Source organism: Cucumis melo, chromosome 2 (genome assembly GCF_025177605.1).
Source record: "Cucumis melo cultivar AY chromosome 2, USDA_Cmelo_AY_1.0, whole genome shotgun sequence".
In the NCBI taxonomy this organism is placed as follows: Eukaryota; Viridiplantae; Streptophyta; class Magnoliopsida; order Cucurbitales; family Cucurbitaceae; genus Cucumis; species Cucumis melo.
In genome coordinates this window covers 12105367-12127072 of record NC_066858.1, presented here as the reverse complement: position 1 = coordinate 12127072, position 21706 = coordinate 12105367, and the positions used below count along the sequence as shown (strand labels likewise).

General features: G+C 33.4%; 1 protein-coding gene and 1 pseudogene across 6 annotated transcripts; both read left to right on the top strand.

Moving 5' to 3' along the window:
- Positions 1 to 9146: 9146 nt before the first annotated feature.
- LOC103487266 (U11/U12 small nuclear ribonucleoprotein 48 kDa protein) lies at positions 9147 to 14205 on the top strand. 6 transcript variants are annotated; one of them, XM_051081643.1, is made up of 6 exons: positions 9148 to 10593; positions 11326 to 11440; positions 11818 to 11925; positions 12188 to 12804; positions 12913 to 12965; positions 13063 to 14205. In XM_051081643.1, exons 1-5 carry the CDS (start codon positions 9239 to 9241, stop codon positions 12941 to 12943), a joined length of 2226 nt encoding a protein of 741 aa, XP_050937600.1. In that variant the 5' UTR covers positions 9148 to 9238; the 3' UTR covers positions 12944 to 12965; positions 13063 to 14205. The 6 variants fall into 6 exon arrangements, 4 of the variants coding, with proteins under 4 accessions (XP_050937600.1, XP_050937598.1, XP_050937597.1 ...); XM_051081641.1 differs by having other exon boundaries at positions 9156 to 10593; positions 11815 to 11925; positions 13754 to 14205; XM_051081640.1 differs by having other exon boundaries at positions 9156 to 10593; positions 11815 to 11925.
- On the top strand, positions 10880 to 10990 carry LOC127148329 (U6 spliceosomal RNA; annotated as a pseudogene).
- Positions 14206 to 21706: the final 7501 nt, after the last annotated feature.

Below are 21706 nucleotides of genomic sequence, written 5' to 3'. Positions count from 1 at the left end.
GTACTGACGTATGTTTTGGTGTATTCTCACGTAAGTTCTTTCCATATTTACATATTTCCATACTCACGTAAGCTATTGATATTCACTTTATTTCATGTCTTGCGTGCATTGTTTGCCATTCATTTGCCTGCTCATATGCTTTGTTCTATGTTTTTCCTACCTCCTCATTAATGTTTCCACGACTATGGAATCTGGTTCAACTTATTGAACCGATTTATTAACTCTAAGGCTGCTTAACATATATTTTGAAAAATGATTTTTAGGCATAAAATCTTTTTTTTAACAATCATCATTGAATCATCATTTTGGGTCCTTGCTTCTACGTACAAGGTATGTGATCCTCCGTTTTAGATTTATTTCTCTTCACGTATCCTGCGTTTAAATTGCTTGACCTATTTTCGGCGTTTTTCGTATCGTAACTTATTTACGTTTAGTATGCAGAACGTTTGCGGTCATCCCACCCTTGTAAGAGGTATTAAGGATTCGCCTTTGTTGTAGACTCAAATTTCATATTGTAAAGTATGCAATTTCACACTATTTGCAGTGTACAAACTATCGGTTTTGTAATTAATTTTGGTATGGACATTTCATCTTTTTAATGAAAGGCATATTTATTTTGTATTTTTTTCTACGCTTACCAAGTTAGAAATTTTTGTTCGTTTGTTACATGGACGTGGAATACAGTTTCTTTTAAATCTTACAACCCCAATTTCAAATTGTTCAGTAGGTTTTTTTTTTTCTTTCCTACTACCTTATCATACCAATCATAGCTGTAAAACATGAATTTTGTTCATTGAAACGTAATAGAAATGAGGATTATACATATTTTTCGCATAACAATTTTGGAAGTATAGTACATTTAAGACGTAGTTTACTACACATTTCCCTCACATTATAATACCTGTTTAACTAAGTTGTGAGAAAAATCAAACTTCGGTTCTTAAAAACGTGGTGAAGTAGTAATTACATAGTTGCATTTTTAAACAATTTAATTGCTACACCCTTTTAAAACAAGGTTTCAAATAACTTATGCTGTTAAAATGAAAATGAATGACTGTCCCCAATCAAATATTTTTCATATGTTTGATTTTGAAATTTTCATTTATGTGGAAATTGGAAAATTTTCTTCAATGTATATTTTTTAGGAAATTTTCGGTACTTTCATATGGATCAACAAACCGTTATTGGAGTTCTATCTGCATTCACATTGGCCCAACATCAGATGCTCCAAACGTTCGATGCATTAATGAACGATAATAAGTGTATCCCACATACCCTGTCTGATACTAGGCATAGAATTAGGTAGCTTGCGTACTTTCGGATGATACACGAGTCTGATTTTGTATGTCGACAACGCACCTGCATGGACAGGCGAACATTCGCTATTCTATGCCATATGCTTAGAACTGCAACTGGTCTTTCTTCACAGAGATTGTCGATGTTGAGGAAATGGTTGCGATGTTCTTGCACATTCTTGCCCATGACGTAAAGAACCGCGTAATTCAGCGAAAATTTGTACAGTCAGGTGAGACAGTATCCCAACATTTTAGCCTCGTCTTGTTGGCTATGCTTCGTCTCCACAACGAGTTGATAAAGAAACCTGTGCCAATAATAAAGAAACATGTGCCAATAATTTTTTATATTCCAAATATTTAAAAACAAAAGGACAAATACGGTTATTCGTTTGCACCAAAAGACATCTGCTTGATTAACCATTAGATCTAGAAATGTTAGTTAATAAATAAAATATATTTATCCTTTGTTTAATACAAGTAAAAATACTAACAACCTCTGACTTTTAAGTAAATGTTTAGAAATAATTTTTGACAAATCTTCAACGGATTGGTTTACATGTCATCCCATGATTAGTTGATTCAAAAGAAAACATATTATGTTTGTGGTGAACAAATCAATTCAAACAATCATCATCATCATTATCATCATCAACATCATCATTATCATCAACATTGGAAGTTTTTCGACATGCATGTAGTAGAAGTATATTGTATGTTACGCATCAATACAGAAACCTAATGTAGGTGCATTCCTTTTAACTTCTAAAATTGCCTTTGGGTGTTGGATGGGACGTACATCAAGGTCAACGTTCCCGCAGCAGATCGCCCTACGTTCAGAACGCGTAAAGGGAAAATTATGACTAATGTACTCGGCGTTTGCAACATTAAAGGGGATTTCATATGCATCCTTACCAGTTAGGAAGGATCTGTAGCAGACTCGCGGATTCTATCGGATGCCCTTGTACGACCCAGCAGATAACATGTGCCAAAGGGTATTTATGATTTTGATTTTACGAATGAGTCATTTCGAAAGTGCATATCCAACGCGCATAATCCACGTGTTTTCGTGTTTAGGATATTATTATATGTGCGATGCGAGTTATCCAAACGTTGAGGGATTTCTTGCCCCATACAGAGGCCAGAGGTACCACTTGTAAGAGTGGCATGGTGCTGGAAATGCTTTAACCACTGCAAAAGGAATACTTCAATATGAAGCACTCTTCTACGAGGAATGTGTTTGAGCGCGCGTTCGGTCTTCTAAAGGGTTGTTGGGCAATACTTCGTGTGAAGTCGTACTATCCCCTTCAAGTGTAGTGTCGCACCATCCTAGCATGTTGCCTGCTGCACAATTTGATAAACAAGGAAATGCCCAATTGCGATGACATTTACGACTTTAGCGAGGGTGATTCCACATACGCCACGACCAACGCTAGAGAAGACATTCAGTACATTGAGACCACAAATGAGTGGTCTCGGTGGCATAACGAATTGGCTGAAGTGATATTCATCGAATGACAGTTGCGTAATGCTTAAATTAAAACCTTTGCGATTGTATACCAGTTTAAATGACATGTACTTTGTCCTTTTTTATATCTAATGTATGCATGCATGATTTACAGCAATAATTATAGGTAATAATATATGTTATTTGTGCTTCTCAGTATGGTAACCTCATCCCTTACCCTAAAACATGTATAGACGCCTGAGGAGGAGGACACTCTCATAAAGTGTTTAGTGGAGCTGGTGTCCAATGGAGGATGAAAGTCCTACAATGGTACGTTCCGACCAGGTTACCTGGCTCAACTGGTACGTATGATGGCCGATAAATTACTTGGATGTCGTGTTCGCGCAACCACTATAATCGATTGCATAAAGTTTACCAAGCATTCCCCTAACTTGTAAAAGAGCCAATGAATGCATAACAATGCATTTTGCCACTTGAGCCCCTTCTTTACTTTCCATTTTTGTAATTTTAATGTAATATTTTGACTTTCATATTTCCATGGCAGAAAGGCCTACATCAATCAATACTTTGCATCTTTATTTACTATCATTCTATCATTTCTTTTCTATTCATCTTGTTGAAGTGTTATAAGTAGTTTAAGTGTGTGATAAGTGCTTGATAAGGGCTCTTTACTCATAAGGTTCATCATGTTTAATTGAGCTTGATTCCATCGCTTGGTCAACATTCATTGACAACTGCTCGAGAGAGTAGGTAGTAAGGACAACTAGATAGACACAGAAGGGAGTTTGAAAATAAACTTCATTCTAGCGTTTGACCTCCATCACTTGTATCCTAGAAGGAGAACAAGTGTGGTGTTTAGGAGCTGAGAGGTTGTCCACCTTAAATAGAGAGACAATGTTACCATTACAAGTAAGGAATCTAAATATCTATCGCCTAATGTATGTTTATCATTTGTATCCCGAAAGGTGAACAAGTGTGGTGCTTAGGCGCTAGAGGTTGCTCGCCTTAATTACAAGATTGTTAAGTTATGTCTATCGCGTAAGGACCACCGCATGGCTTAATCGCCTATAATGTGGGGACCTTCCTTCACATTCCTTTAATATAAGTTAGTTCACCTTCCATAATCATGTCATTCCATGCCACCTTCTACATAACCTCTAGTGTAAACAGTAGAATTAATACGTACATACATCATACTGTAGAGTTATTAATGTTGTCTGGTTGAGAAAAGGAGAATATAGCCCCACTTGGTAGAAATTTCTTGTGTTCGACCCTTGCTTACCCAAGAAACCTCTTGCTTTGCGGGGAAAACTTGTACTCAACGCAGAGTAAGTACTTACGCATAGAAAGGATGTGTACCTTTTATTGCATGATCCTCGCCTAGAAACATAGTGAGCATATCACATGACGCATACGATGACCATGCCTCTTTGCGTAGTGTTGTTGCAGATATATAACATAATTAAGTTGATATGAGGTGTGTTAATCATCACGTGCCCCATCTTGCATAGATATGCTTATCCCATTGATTTTGCGAAGAGAGGGTTGCGATAAAATTATTAAAATGACAAATTTACCACCCATATCCATTATAAACTAAATTTATCAGACGTCTCTCTCTTCATTGAATGAGACATGACTACTAACGATATAAACCATGGACCCAAGACTCTTTAAGTCTCTAAGAAACCCAAGAGGAGTTTAGGGTTTGAGGTAAGTTGGAGAAACATGGTTGAAGATTCGCTCTACAAGAAAGATTAGAAAGAAAAATTATAATAAGATTGAATAGAATGTTTAAGTTTTATAGAAGATATGTCATTATTTTTAAGGTGACAAAATAAAAGTGTCATCATAACTAAGTGTACATAACAAATGTTTTAAGTTTTGGCTAAGTGTTGACTATGCATATAGCATACTCTAAGTGACCAAGAGAGTCAAGAGAACCTCTAAAGGTAAAGAACTTGACAACCTAAAGGTGGAGGTGTTGTGAGGCCGAGAGGTGTCAAGACAACCTCTATAAGATAAGGCTAGACAGCTAAAAGCATAGTTTGACATGTATGCTAGACAAGAAGCCTAAGCATTTTAGAAGTGTCAAGAACCTCTAAAGAGGTTATCATGCGCCCAAAAGACAAAAGACAAGGGCCATGCAGCCATAAGGCCATGTGGCCAAAAGAGTTATGCAACCAAGAGAGATGTCAAGCGACCATAGGCCATGCGACCAAGAACATGCCACCAAAGGCTATTGCTTGGGACAACATGTTTTGTTGAAGGTACTGTTATATGATGGGGATTTAGGCGAGTAAAAGGAAATACTAGATGTTATATGAAACATGAATTTACTAATTGAACCCTCATGGAAAAAGGGATAGACGTCTAAGGATAACCTAAACAATATGAGGTAAGATCTGAGACAAAATACAAGTGAACAATATGCAAGACACATAAGTTTTGCCAAGTAGGAGGTGTAAAGTAAGCAATATAAGGTGGAAAGTGACCGGTATGGGGGTAAGAGATGAGAAGAAAAGTTTCAATCAAGGATCATGCAAGGATTACTATATAAAAACAACTTTTGATGACTGGTGTTCATAATCCGCTCATGCCAGTTGGGTAATTCTATTTGAAAAATCCCTTAAATTGAGTCTAGTATCAAGGGAAGGGCTTTTAGGAAGCAAAAACACGAAGATGGAAGGCATTGCTGAAGAAAGACTCAAAGGTCATTTTGAAAAAAAACTAAGCGATGCTGAATATTTTAGAGCTACAGAACACAATACATGAAGTTGGTTGGTGAAGTTTGGAGGTAAGCTAGTTAAGACATTGCTAAACAAGTTGGTATGAGGAAGTTTGTTGATTTGAGTTCTTGATTTTAAGTTATTAAGCTCCAAATTCAAGTAAAGTTTCTGGTTGAAAATCATGTTTGTTGGTAAAGCCAAGGGTGGGCCAAGTGCTAGGTTGACATAGGGAGATGTGGGAGCAAAATAAGCATTACAGGTTATTTAAGCCTTGGGTCATGCGAGGAGTATGTCCATCACACGGCCAGGCAGCATCAGTTGAGCGTCTAGGCCATGTAGGTCTCATGTGCGCGCAAACAGGTCATAATGTGCAAATGCATGATGCAAGACATACGCAAGACAAACAACATTCTCGAGGCATGCATTGTGCAAGAGCATGCGAGGTTAGCATATGACTAAGCCTTTGGACTTATGCGCATGTGTGTAGCTTGCCACCCATGCCCTTTACACCAACTAGCCTACTTGACAATTTTGGTCATTTTGGATGATTTAGCAATTTTTGCTTAGAGTTTAGGTATTGTTTTATTATTAGAGACTAAATGGAGTATAAATACCCTATTTTCAAGACAAGTGAAGTTTGTTGATTATCAAGTAGTTTCTTATTACCATCGAATTATCATATGACATTTTTTTGTTAATTGCTAAGGATTTTTTCTTTTACATTATGATTGTGATCTGATTATCTTAATTTTTTTTGTTAATTTCTCTGCAGTTTCTAATTATTCTTCATTTTTGTAATCTACATAACATTGTCGATCATCTCATTACCACTATGAAAATGACCATGGGAAGCTTAACCACAACGACAAAATACTGAGATAGTATCACTTGATTACCTTCTGATTGTCATTTGAGTATCCTTTTTTTTTTTACTTTAGTTAGCTTTATTACATAGACATTTGATTACCATTTGACTTTTACATTTTATTTTTAAAATTTGTTCCACTGTAGTTAGCCTTCTGAAATAATCATTTAATTTGATTGTCTTCTGATTGTCATATAATTACCTTCTAATTGTCACAAAATTTCCAAGTCCAACAAAGTGGATTAAGCAAAATCCAAATCCCTCCTCCACCACCGTCATTGCTGCTTTGTCAATATAAATGGTGTAACCAAAGAGAAATCAAAAGCTTGAAGTCTTAAAGAACTGGCAAAGAAGCGGTTCAGAGATTTCAATCTCAAGTCTGCTCTCAAAGTACACCAAGTGAGCCTATCGCCTCGATCCAAACCTTAATGGTGCCACCGAAATCGTCACTTCCTTTTAGATTCTTTGAGTTCTATCGACTCTCCAGACAATTGGTACTAGATTCTTCAAGTGGAATCATTAGCTCGCAACAAACACACTAAAAAAAATACAAGAAGCTCGCTCTACTATTGTATCCAGATAAAAATCTCTATTTCAATTTCGAGGAGGCGTTCAAGCACGTAGACAAGGTGTATCATTTTTTTATCCGATAAGGTTAGGAGGAAGGAAATGGGGTAACTTTGTTATCTATAAAAATAAATTATCATTTTTTATTTGTTTAATATTATTGATAATTTTTACCATATTTGCAATATACTAAATAGAGATGATATGGGCTTAATTTTATTGAAAGATTGTGATGTCTGGTGCAAATTTTCTATTATTAATTAACTTTCCTCCTCTTAGTATAATAGCTATTTATCATAAATCGTACACTAATTATTAATAATCAATAATAAGTAGAATTATAAAGCTTTCAACCATATTGTAAAAGTACCCTAATGGTATTTTTTTCAATTAAGAACTAAAAAATATGTTAAGTTTTATACTAAAACAATATAATTAAAATTAAAAATTAAAAGACCAAAAAGATAAATTTTCTAGTTAATTACATAAAAGATTATAGTTTAATTATATTTTGAAAGATTAATTGCATTTTCCGAAGGAAGGAAATGGTGTAACTTTGGTATTTATAAAAATAAATGGGGCGTTTGCAAAAATAACAATCTCTTTTATGATAATACGGCTCATGTCAGTGCATTTTCTAAATTGCAAAAGTAGCAAATCTAAAAGCAGATAGCCTTCGATAGCTTCTGATAGTCCTTTGATATATCTAATTACTTGTCATATTTGCAAGGAAAATTGCATCAGATGACAAAAAAATTTAGAAAAAAACGGCTTAGAGTACCTCTTTTTTGCATATTGCAAATATGACAAGTAATTAGATATGTTAGACGTCTATCAAAGGACTATAAAAAGGGCTATCATATGGCTACCAAATATTACAAATATGACAAGTAATTAAATATATTAGATGTCTATCAAAGGGCTATCATATGGCTATCAGAGGCTATCTATTTTTAAATTTGCTACTTTTGCAATTTAGAAAATGTAGTGACATAGACCATATTATCATAATTTTTTTTTTCTATTTTTGCAAACGTCCATATTTGCATTATGCAAAAAAATGGGTTATGAGCGACTTTTTTCTAAGTTTTTTTTTGTCATTTAGTATAATTTTTTAAAGTATATTTTACGTTTTTTTTAGAGAAACTTACATACATCTCACAAAACACCAAACTATTTATGACTCTGTAACAAGCCCATAAAATTAGTAATTTTTTTAAAATATTTCAGGTTTGCCCTTCTATCTTTCTTCTCTTTCTCGCGATGGAATCGTCTTCTTCCTCCTACGATTTCTTTCATTGTCTTTCTTCTTTTCCTCTTATTTTTTTCTGCGATTTCTTTTCATAATCATTCTTTTTTTTACATCGTTAAATCTTTCCATCGTCTTTCTTTTTTTTTCTCTTTTTTTCACTGCGATTTCTTTCCATCATCTTTCTTCTTTTCTGATTTTGTGATTTCTTTCAATCGTCTTTTTTTATTTTTTTTTACGTCTTTTAATCTTTCAATCGTCTTTCTCTTATTTTTTTCGCTGTGATTTCTTTCCATCGTCTTTCTTTTTTTCCTCTTCTTTTTTATAAGCTGTTTAATTTGGATAACCAAATCTAAACGATCGTGTAAAAAAAAAATAGCAAAATCTACAAAATCGTGTTTAAAAAATCTCGAAAAAATCATTTAGATTGGAGTAGCCAAATGTAAATGATCGTGTAAAAAAAATAAATCTAAACAATCGTTTAGCAAAAGAATTAAAAAAAATCGTTTAGCCAAATCTAAAAGATGGTGTAGACAAATCTCAACGATCCTATAAAAAAGAAAAACGATCGTGTAGTAAAAGAATATAAAAAAATTGTTTAATTAGCCAAATCTAAATACCAAACAATAGCTGAATCCAAATCTAAACGATCAAATCTAAATGTGTAACCAAATTAAAGATATAATTAAGAAATAAATTATAACAATACCTGTGTAGGAAATAATAGCCAAATCTAAACGATCGTAAATATATTAATGCCTTGTTGACAACTTATTTTTGTTATTTTACGCGGTAGACATCTTGCTTTATTCATTTTTGAAATTTTCCTATACAATGTATACTTTACCCTTTTTTATATTTTTCAAAAAATCTCCATTTTTTATTTATCTAATATTATTAATAAATTTTACCGTATTTAGAGGTGACAAGTTCATTTTATTGGAAGATTCTGTGATGTGATACAAATTCTCAATTAAAATTGTGGAATCACGAAGATTAAGTTCTGAGTGTGAGTTCCACACTTTTGGCTCCATCAGTTAGTCTCAGAAAGCTCCCACGAATTTCAGAATGAGAGCCGTCAACCCTTCCCTTCCATTTCCTCCTAACCAAACTTTCCCCAGTTTCCTTCCTCCAAACCCTAACCCTAATTCCCATATCCATGATTCTTCGCATTCTGAATCTCAACATCCTTCTCTCGACTTGCCTTCTTCCTTTTCCTCCCTCAATACCCTCATCCATCTCGCTAATCAAACCCTTGAATCTCTCTCCTACCTCACCCCATCTGTTTTCGCGAACCATTCTCGTCTCCTTCACTGCTATTTTGATCGGCGCCACCGTGTCCCCCCGCATTCTCTCTTCCGTCACTCCCTCCTCTGCCCTTCTGCTTCCCTGCATCCTATTGACCCCACCCAACTTTTTCAATCCTTGCTTTACCCCCAAACGCTTCATTCATCTCATCAATTGGTTAATGAAAACCGCTTCTCTCAAGTTCTCCCGGATTCGGATGCAGACCTTTGCTTTTCTCTCACTGATTATACTGATGCCACTTCCAATTTCTTCTATGCTGATTGCCCTGGCGTCGTTGCATTGTCTAACCTTGATGAAATGTCCAAAGTCTTCACACTTCCCCGTGTTTTGGCCGTTCATTGTGCTAATTTTGTCGGTAATGACCATTTAGAGATGAATAGTACTTTGAATGGGATACGAATACTTCCTTCTGACTTGTGGATTCTTAGAAGTGAGGTAGAAATTTGGAATGACTATCCCAATAAGTATTCGTTTGTTGTGCTTCGGTCCATATTGGGCTCAGAGATGCTTTTGAACAGCCATTTGATGACATGGATCATTGAAAATTCGCCTCGGTATGGTGTTGTTATTGATGTTGCTTTGAGGGATCATATATTTTTGCTGTTTAGGTTGTGTTTTATGGCAATCTATAAGGAAGCTTTGGGGTTTCAAGTTGCCTTGGAAAAAGGTAACGGAATGGAGGGTGGATCAGTGAATAGCTGTTTTAAGTGTCCGATTTTGATTCAAGTATTGATGTGGCTAGCATCGCAGCTTTCCGTGTTGTACGGGGAAACAAACGGGAAATTCTTTGCTGTTAACATGCTTAGACAATGTATACTAGATGCTGCATTGCGGTTGCTTTTACCATCCGAACAAAAATCTACGGAGGGTCTGACTTTAGGAAAGGGTTGTCATGATCTCGAAATTAGTTGTAGTGACATACAGAGTGTGAAGATGAACGAATTGGATCAGAAAGTTGTGAATAATGGCAATGTTACTGGAGGAGAAACGGTCAATTGTAGGGTGATTCTTGTGTCCCAAGTTGCTGCAGCTGTTGCAGCATTGCATGAGCGTTTCCTACTGGAAGAAAAGATCAAAGCTTTACGCTTTGCTCATCTGCAAACAAAATATCAGCGGTATGTTCTACAATTACTAGTTCTGTTCTTCGTGTAGGTACTAGTTTTGATCAAGTTGATGTTGTCCCTAGTGTTATGATTGTGATATCATGTGTACAACAAATTTATGCTTGTTTTCTATTTTAGAAAGAAAAATAGTTGTTAGAAGACTTTAAAGGTAATGGGTCTAAGTCCATTGTGGTCTCCTACCTACGATAGTAAACTTTTGGTGAGGGTTCCTGTGAAAGGCATGGAAGTATGTCTCGACTTTCTTAGATATTAAGTGAAATAAGATGACCAAAGGCGGGTCCCTTTGGGGACATCCGATAAAATTGGAATGATACAGAGAAATTTAGCATGGTCCCTATCACCCTGTGCAAGGATGAGATGCACAAAAAATGATGACCAAAAGGATTCTAGAGTCTGTGTCTTTGGGGCATAATACAGATAAAGAAAACTACAGAGAGGAAAGTGAGGCAGCCTCTTGATTTTATTTATTGTAACTTCTTAAAGTTAAAACGGAACCTTTCCTATCCAAAAAAAAAAAAGTAAACAAAACTATTGATTGAGGTATTGAATCTAACTTCAATCAAATTAATAAAGATTAGAGTAGTTTACCTGAATTTGTAGAGTCTCGGTTATTTACTGCATGCCTTTTATTTAATCATAATGATTTCTGTAAAAGTAAATGGAATCTCACTTTTCAAGTAGGCAATTTTTGGAATCAGACTAATCCATTCTTAACTATTTTAGGGTTTCTGAGTATAATTATATCTCTCAAAGAGCTTGTGAAGAGCGCAAGAGACGTTGCAACTATAGACCTATAATTGAGCATGATGGACTCCCAAAGCAGCAGTCTTATAATGAGGTATTTCTGAACTCTTTACTGTTCTGGTTATTAATCATGCAATTGTCAATTTTTTTCTGCCCGTCAATTTTTTCTGTTCATTTATTGATAATTTTAAATCTCATGAATTCTTCCTATTGACTGCTCTGAATTGGGATACCATGGGAATAGAACATAAAAATTTGTAGATTCTCTATTCCAATAGGAGCTTATGAGATGACTGTTTTGTGATTCTTTTCCTGCATTTTGTGCACCTCCTTAATCCTTCCATATTATTTTATATATAAAAGAATAAACCTCCTGTAGCAATAAATGATGAAGCAGCAGCAGCAGCTGGCAGACTGCTTAATGTTCAGTGGCCCATGATGTTTCTTGTTTGTTTGTTTTATAAAAAGCAGGATGCAAACAAGACCAAAACAAGGGAGGAATTGTTGGCTGAAGAAAGGGATTATAAACGTCGAAGAATGTCATACCGTGGAAAGAAGGCAAAGCGATCAACTTTACAGGTATCAGCTTGTTAGATTTTTCTCTTGTAGGATGATTCTTATTCATATACTTTCAACATTGCTTTTGTTATCTCTCTATTCTGTAGTAGTTATTGGAATAGGGTCTAACTATGGCATAACAATTCCTTTTCTTATAATCTTTTATGGAAAAATGTGAGATTATATATGTTTTCTAGCTTCTGCTTCAACTTTTGCCACCAGAAGTTTTTATGTCAGGTGATATCCTCACTCAAGATTTTGCTAATTTTACTTTCCGTGGAAGGTTACGAGAGATATTATTGAGGAATACATGGAGGAGATTATGAAAGCTGGAGGAATTGGGTGCTTTGTCAAGGGACCTGAAGAGAGAGGAATAAAATCTGAACAACCAAGTGATCATAATATTACAAGAAATATTGTTGCTGACGTGCACACAAGAGGAAGCAACGACCCATGTGGAGATGCCAGACATAGCTCAGGTCATTCCAAGAAGCAGTCTTTTCATGATAGTAGATACTTGGTTTCTGATAAGCCACAAAAAGGTCATTATGAGCAATATGGCTCCCCGGAAGATGAAAGGAAAATTTCCCATAAGGACAAATATGATCGAGATCACTATCATAGGTTCTCAGATCAAAGCAGTATTCCTAGCCAGTCACACAAATGGAAGAGATATCCAAATGATCGAGATGATGAGGTGCCAGCAGAAACCAGGCATCATGAAACTAAAAAGCTGGCTTCTAGCAGCTCCCATGGAAGATCATCTTCATCCTCAAGATCTGGGAATGGTTCAAGTGCAAGGAAGGATAGCCATAAGTTGAGAGCCAGTGATAGTTGGAAGAGGAACACGGCTGATAATCACAGTTCAGAGCATTTGGTGTCTAATTCATTCAGTGATAGGTATACCCCATCTGAATGTCATGACGAATTGGAAGATGAGTACTCCACTGTGAGCAGATTATCTAAATCCAGATGAACATTAATTTTATGATCATTGAACGATGATAGGGTGTGCTGCATGCTGTGCTTTACTTTTTAACCTAACAAATCTCTACCTTGTGGTAAGTTTTCTTTTATGCTACATCCCAAGAATCTTTAGCTGTGCGTTCTTCTATTACAGTTTTTTCTTTAACATTTTTTATTCACACAACCTTGCAGCATGAAGTTTTATCTGGCTTCAGAAATTTTATCCTCACCTGTATCCTCCATAGTATCCTTGAAGTTTATATCCCATTTTCTTATACATTGAATCTTGTCTGAACCTCTATTCTTTCATTTATGTTTCTGAGAGATTTGCTACGAACTATGTTGCACTTGCATTTATTTGATTTAAATCATCATCGTATAAAAGATGCCAATTTTACATCCACTTTTTCTGTTCTAGGGTTGTCTTATAATTCTAGATTAATTGGCAGATTAATGAAGTCGTCAGAAAAATGATTCATTAATCACATTTTATGGAGGGTGCAACCAACTGTTAGTTATGGTTATGAAATTACCATGTTATGCGGTTGTTTCTTTTTGTACTCCTTGTTTGCTATGGTTCACACAATTTGGTGTTGCATCACTTGACCTTTACCTCTTCTTTTCGGTTGCAATTGGAGTTGGTCATTCAAAATCTTACTTGGAAAATTTAAAAATTGAAAAAAAAAGATCGTATAGGTTAGGCATTATAAACTGGTTACTCAGGCAATATCATTGAATAAGCCAAAGTTGTTTCCGGTCTATTCGTAGTGAGATGAAAGATTAATCTAGCAACTTGATAAACATTTTAGGCAATTACACTGGGTACTAGAACTCAACCTTATTACTGATGTTCTATTAGTTCTAACTTTTGTATTGTATTTAGTGTTTTGACCAACAGCCCAGTTTATCAGTGAAGTATTGAAGGCAGTCTGTCGATTAAGTTGATCCGTGGCCTACAACCCGCAGCATTTCAGATTGTCTTTTGCCGGTCGCTTCATCCTACATTTATGCTCATAGTACGTACTTTTGGATTTATGAAGGTATGAATTTGGCTTCTTTGTATGTCTTCTGTCTTTTCCATTTTGGCTGCCCATGAGAGTGGGATATAAGTAAACATTGTTGGAAAAGCTGGAAAGAAGTGGTTGGAGAACTATTTATTTATTTACTTATAGAAGCATGTTAGGAAGATGATTGTTTAATCATATCATTTTCTGTATGGTGTGTGTGGTCTTTTAGAACAACATTGTGTGGATATTGCTTGTATTTCTCCCTAGGAGACAAGCATGCTGATGCGTGAATTAAAAAAGAAGTGATTTGCAAGGCTTTCTTATGCAATACCAAGCTATTCATGGATTTACAAAACTGACTGTTTAAGAACAATCTTCTTTTTTACCTTTATCTAAATTTGCATTTTAATTCTTTTTTTCTTGAGAACACTTTGCTTATGATAAAAAAGCTATTTTGGCCCCTTATTCATCGATGCTGAATTTAATTCTAACATTAAATTATCTACCTAAACATACTCAAGTTATCTAACATGAAGGGGAGTTCCCCAAACTACCCTCTCAAAGTTCACTTTATCAAATAAAACCTTTTTTGAAAAGTCGTCGAACTAGTTTTTTTTTGGTGTTTCTCGCTCGAGACTGAGTACTGATATTACCTTAGAAACTCAACTTTTTCAATGTTATTAATTATTTTTGGCTTTCTTGATGAAATTTTGGGTAGTATTAACATCGACAGTTTACTAGTTTTTTCCAATATACATAATATTTCAAAATTTTATACAAAATCTTAATTAATTTTTCAAAATTTTTGCAAATTTGATTATCTATATTAGATCTTATATCAATTTTTGTACAAATTTTCTAAAATCTTTATCCTAATTTACGAGTTCCATAATTATATAAATTATCAATTTAATTTACCATTTTCATATGAAATTTAAGAAGATTACAATAGAAAAGTTAATGAGAGTTCTTGGTAAAAGATTGCAAAATATTTGAAAGAGATTCTGTTGATTTGGATTCATTTCAAGTAAAATTGCATCGAGAGTTCAAAATCATCTTTTTAGGCTCTTGATACAATTTTGCCGGAAAGAATCTAATTCTATGTATTTTATTTTTCAAATATCTGTCATCTACGTAGTTTACCAAATTTTCTTAAATAGTTGATAGTATAATTTTTACATTTTGGAAAGATTAAAAAAAAAAACTAGTTAGTATTTGAAAAAATCATGTGAATCGTGGTAATCATGATTGATGAGATTGAGACGGGACAAACGAATTTATAGTTTTAAATGAACTTGAGAAAAAAGTTTAGAGTGCGTTTGGGGGAAGGGTTGATGTTATGATAAGACTAGTGTTTTGATAAGACTATTTTTAGGATAAAACTATTATTACGATAAACCTAGTTTTGTCATAATCCTTGTTTGGAGAAAGGGTTTATAGAAATGTTTTATGATAAGAGATGTTTGGGGAGAGGGGGGGGGCGGGGTTATGGGGATTTTATGTTAAGATGTGTTTGGGCGAAGGGTTAGGTGGATAGTTGTATGAGAATTTTATTATAAGATGTGTTTGGGAGAAAGATTAGGTGGGTAGGTTTATGTGGAATTTATGATAAAATTTATTTGGGGAAAGTGTTATGAACGGTTATGAATATATTTTTTTATGTAGTAATTTTTTTAAATGACATTGTAAATATAAGTAAGAAATTATTATTGCAGATTTTTTTATGAAAGCATCGAACCCCTCTAATTGGAAATAATTTTTTCTATGTGTAATGTTATTAAATTAGCAAAAACAGTTGTCCAATTTCAAAATAATTTGTTTACAAATTGTACTAATTTTATTTTAAATCATTTTTTAGAAATATAAATTATTTATTGTCTATTTGTAATTAGCGATAGCGACGTATTTTTGTTTTTAACATATATAATTACGTGGTCTAATGCATGAGTTCATATTTATAATTATTCATTAAATTAGTTATTATGTAGCAGTTAAACGTCATATTGCTCAAATTTTTACTATTTTTGTTAATTTTAAAAAATATTTTCAATGGAATTGAAGGGATATAGAAGTAAGAAAAATATAACATATGCATAAAAGGTCAAGTACATAAAAATAAAGTTGTGTATAATAGAAAAAAGAAATAATAGTCAATAACATAGTGGAAAGAAAAGTAAGGAAAGAAAAAAAAGCAAGCCAGTGAAAGAAACATAAATAAAAGTACACAAGCTGTCTAATTCTATGTCTTGTATCGTAAGGTGTCTATGGGAGATGTTTATTGTCGTTCATTAGTGTCTCCAACGTTAGAAGCATCTGACGTTGGACCATTGTGAAAGCAGTTAGGACTCCAAACAGGGTTTGTTGATCCATTATGAAGTATGTAATGTTTCCTAAAACATATGTACTAAGTGAATTAATACAATATCGATATACATTGTGAAAACATCACTAATGAACATTTAAATTCCTAATGGAAGCTTATTATGTACTAGTAAAACCCTAAACTTAGTTTGTGTAACATACAACAAATAACTTGTTTATAACATTATGTTAAAATACTGGTTGCGGTATAATTTTATGAAATTGTAAGTACAATTCTATGTGTGATAGGTATTATAGAAATAATATGTGGTAGAAGTGTGTACTTGTGAAAATAATATTTAAAAATACTATGTTTGACAATTGCATGTGTTATAGTGAATGACAAATTTCAATTAGTTAAACACATTTTTACATGTTATTAAATGTGTAATCAATTACCTTTTACACATAATTTAACGACTATCGAATCTTATGATCATATTTTAAAAACACTACTAATTTTCAAGTTACAAAGTTATTTGTATTACTTCGAATTATTGTTAAAAAAATGTATAACTTTTTTCACTTAAAGAAATTGCGAAGTTATCAACCCTATTACATACAAGATTGAAAATCCCTTTTTAGCCTATTATTGTTATGATATGGTAGTAGGAAAGTTTTTATATTTTTAAAATGAGAATTGTTGTGAATTAATTGGAAAGTCATAGTAATGAAAATGAAGACATTGGTATGGTCATTTTTTCAAAAAATTGTGTTGCATGTGAAAGTTAAAAATAAACACAAATTTAAAACATAAAATGAAAGATAAATACTATTAATTCATTAAATAAATGAAATGTCCTCGAAAAGAATTTATTACAAACCAATACTGTATAGTCTATAAATAAGCCTTAACTACATAATTTCTATTGTAATGACATAAACAAATACATTATCAAAATTTCATGTACATATAGTTAAGCCATAATACCTCTTATAAGGGTTGGATGATCGCAGACGTTTTGAAATAATAAAAATAAAAAGTTATCATACAAATAAGGTCGAAATCATGACACGTTCTTTTAATGTAACATAATTGAAGAAAAATAAATGACAAAAGGAAGGATAGCATACCTTGTACGTAGAAGTGCTGACCCGAAATTTAAACGTTAAAAAAAACAACATTCAAAACAAAAAATCAATTTTGAAAACAAATGTTAAGTAGCCTCAAAGTATATAAATCGATTCAATAACTTGAACCAGATTTCATGGTTATAGAAATATCAATTAAGAGGGATTAAAAACAAAGAAAAAAGGCAGAAACATATGTAACAAAAGAAAATAGAAAGTACAACAAATAGAAGGCAGAAACATAATTCAAAAAACAGGGCATAACATACAAAAGAGAGCGGAAACATAGGTGACAAACAAGGGCAGAAACCGTGGGAACATAAGGCATATAAACGGGGAGAAAAAAGGTAGAATCATAAGTTGAAAAAATAGGGCACAAAAATGGACAAGAGGGCAGCAAAATAAGAAAGAATGGCAGAAACCGTGAGAAACACAATGCATAAACATAGGAGAGAAAAAAAGTCATAAATATAGGTCATAAAACAGTGCACAAACATACTTTGCCGCCCTCTTGTCCGTGAGAGAAGAAGGCACTATCATGAGAAAAAAGAATGAAAAACTTAGAAGCATTTACCTACGAAAGATAGATTTGGAAAACAAAGGAACAAGGCAAGCAATGACAAATGGAAGTGGTAAATAATAACAAGAGATGAGGTTTATATAGGAGGATATGATGACTAAATATGCAAATAAATGACTACACCAAGAAAAGGCAGAGGGAATCTCTGCAAAATCGACCTAAAAGATAAGTCCAACCATAGTCAAAAGTAGGTATTGGAAGCTAGAGAAGTCAAGTACACCATGAAAAGATAAGACAATTGCTTGAAGGGATAAAACAATATTGAGCAGAAATGAATACATTTTCCCAAAAGACTAAAATAGAGATTCAAGTGCAGAAATAGTCATCACAATGCAGAAGGCAGGGGATTTTCATTAATTCAGACAAATGTAGTCAACTGATATATGTAAAAAATGAATAAATATATCATCAAGCACATTTGATATAAACCAAATCAGTGAATCAAAATCAGCAAAAAAAATTCAGAATTGTAACATGGATTCAATACTCATCATCGACTGTGTTTCAAAAAAAGAGTAATAAGACAGAAGTATTCCTCCCTACCATGCTTGGGTAAGACCAATTGCCAGCGAAGGCAAAGCGTCGAATCTGTTCTACATCAGTTTAGGGCAACGTCAAACGGCAAATTGAACACTGAGCGGCAAGGAAGGCTTGCTTCAAGGGTAACACACACATACGTGTTCACACAGACACGCAAACAAAGAGAAAACGGGAAGCGGTTTGGAGGCAGCGCTGGTGGAGGGCCGCCTTCAACAAACCAACTTTTGTTTTTGGAAATTAGAGAGACGGATGAGAGAGATTAAGATCAAAGTCCAAACGGTGTATGAAACCCTTTTACGAAAATAACGGGGATAAGCAGGTTTTCAGGAAAAATTTCGCCACCGGTCGACCTACCCTTCAACGAATCAACCAAAATCAAACATACAAGTGAATCCAGAGAAGAATAAACGAAAGAAATCGGAAGTCAAAAAGAAGAAAAAAGATTGACGAACGAAGGCACAATGACGAAGGCGTAAACACGGAGGCCTAAAACGAACATAATACATACAATAATGAAAGGGAGGCATAAGTAAAGGAAGAAGATTGACGAACAGACGCGCAAACACAGTTGAAGGAAGGCGGAAACACGGGTTGAAGGGAGGCGACAATACGGGTTGAAGGGAGGCGCAACACAAATTGAAAACGGATTTCGTCGAAAATGGTTTGGGAAGAAAAGATTGGAATTAAACTGGTTTATAGAAAACCTCACACTAGGGTTTTCATAAACCGTGTGCCAAACGGGGTTTAGGGTTGGGTTAACCTAAATCCACAGTGTTAACCTTAATTCCAAACAGCCCTTTATAGTTTTAGATGAACTTGAGAAAAAAGTTAAACTTTTACGCAATATCTTGATCTCGATCTTAGGCAAGATGCATGGAGAAAAACTAATTGAATTAGTTTACAAAAAAGGTAAGTGAAAACTTGATTATGCATCACGTGCCTCTTTCCTCCTCTAAATATTTGCGAGGAAAAGTTTGGAAGCCTTAAATCTAATGGTTTGAGAGTATAAGTTTTTAAAGGAAGATGAAGGGACTAAAAATGAAGAGTTTTTTTTTGGGTTACTCGTTGACAAGTTAGTAAATGTGAATTGATTATTTACAACACGCTAATTGACCATTTTGATCCATAAACCATAAACTCTCGCCACATGGTCTTAATCTCTTCATCTTATATCTAAATCACTTTTATTAACATGTCGGTGTGCTTTTGTACATGATAGGAACAAACGACCGTTTAATAACCTACACGATATTGTAATATATTGTAATCTAAACGATCTTGTCATTTATATATTAACGATCTTCTAATAACATCTAAACGATCGTGTTATTGAACCTGAATGGTTAAGTTGTTAAACTTAAACGATCTTGTTGTTGAATCTAAACGATCGTGTAGTTAAGTCAAAACGATCTTTGAGTACATCTAAATGATCTTGTAATTACATGTAAATTCTAAACCGTCAAAGATTTTGTCATTACATGTAAACGATCTACTAATAACATCTAAACGGTCACGTTGCTAAAACTAAAAAATCATGTTAATTAATCTAAACATTTGTTTAGTTAAGTCAAAATGATCTTTGATTACATCTAAATGATTGTTTATCGTGTTGCTAAAACTAAATGATCGTTTAGGTATTAAAGAATATAAGAATAAGATCTAAATGATCTTCCAATAATGTCAAAATGATCATGTTAATTAATCTAAACGATTGTTTAGTTATTAGAATTAAACGATCTTTGATTACATAGATCTAAACGACCTTGCCATTAGATTTAAACGCTAAACATTAAACCTTAAACTGTAGACGATCTTGTTATTACATGTAATCGATATTTTAATAACATCTAAACAATCATGTTGTTGAACTTACACGATCCTGTAGTGTACCGTAAACAATCGTTTATGTAAGTAAAATAATGTATAAACATACAAAAAAAGTATATAAAACACAAAAATGTTCAAAAGTTCTTATACATTTATTGTAAACATTATTGCAGGTAAATGTTACAAAACATGTAAATCTTATCTGTCTTCGTGAATGTAATTAATAAATGTAAATGTTACGGAATGTGTAGTACATGTTATCTGCCTTCTATCTAGTCTTTTATAAACATCTTTGAAATCACGATCACAATTTCTAACCAACCGAGATCCAAATGAAAACTTGAAGAAATATGTGACAGAGTTGGAGAAATTTGACATAAGTGGTCTTATTGAATCTAAAGTAGAATCACGGTTGTTTATGGACGAAGTGCACGTATAATTTCCTCGATCTATCATCGAAATATTTATACGCATGCTTTACCAGAAACACTGGAGGAATCGCAACATCTTGAACCTTATTTTGTCAGAATCACATGCCTCTTTGCTCCTTTAAATATTTGAGAGGAAAAGTTTGGAAACCGAAAATGATGATTTTGAGAGTAATTGTTTGAGATCACGGGTTTTAAATAAGATGAAGGATTCGAAAATAAAGAGTTTTTTTGTGTTACTCGCTTACAAATTAATAAATTTAAATTGATTATTTACAATTGATCATTTTGCACCATAAACCTTAAACTCTTCGCATGGTCGCTACATAGCCTTAATCTCTTAGTATGGTCCCATGTGACCTTAATCTCTTCACATGGCCGCGAGGATATATGTAAACGATCGTATAATAACCAAAAGATCATGTCATAATCTACACGATATTGTAATAAGTTACATCTTAACCAAGACCAACGATTTTCTTCAAATTTAAACGATCATGCTGCTAAATATAAACGATATTGTTATTCATTTTACACAATCGTGTAGGGTATCATTTAAACAATTTTGTAGTTACATTTTAACCAAAGATCGTGCTACTAAATGTAAATGATGTTGTAAATTAAATAAATAAGTGAAGAAAATAGGACATAGGGATGATAGTATGTTAAAAGAGATAAAAAAAAAATTATGAAAGGAAATAATGATAATGATATAAGAATAAAAATAGCAAAAAGTTTTTTTTAAAAAATCATAAATATAAAAACACTAAATAAATAAATAAATAAAGTTATATATAAAAAACATTAAAAAAAAAGAAGGTTAAATATATATATAATAATAATAATAATAAAATTACAAATAAAATTAAATTTAAATAAGTAAATAAATAAATTAAAAAAAGAAAGAAAAAAAAAAAAGGAAACAGAGGGTGACGGCAAGGTTTGCCGCCACCCTAAAAGAGAATATATATATATATATATATATAATAATAATAATAATAATAAAAAAAAAAATGATAATA

What these genes read in the sequence shown, in the direction of transcription:
- LOC103487266 (XM_051081642.1), top strand. Translation starts at nt 9,239, where the DNA reads ATGAGAGCCGTCAACCCTTCCCTTCCATTTCCTCCTAACCAAACTTTC. An exon ending in CTGCAAACAAAATATCAGCG is followed by an intron (nt 10,594 to 11,325) that starts GTATGTTCTACA and finishes TAACTATTTTAG; the next exon opens with GGTTTCTGAGTATAATTATA. An exon ending in TCTAATTCATTCAGTGATAG is followed by an intron (nt 12,805 to 13,753) that starts GTATACCCCATC and finishes TATTGTATTTAG; the next exon opens with TGTTTTGACCAACAGCCCAG.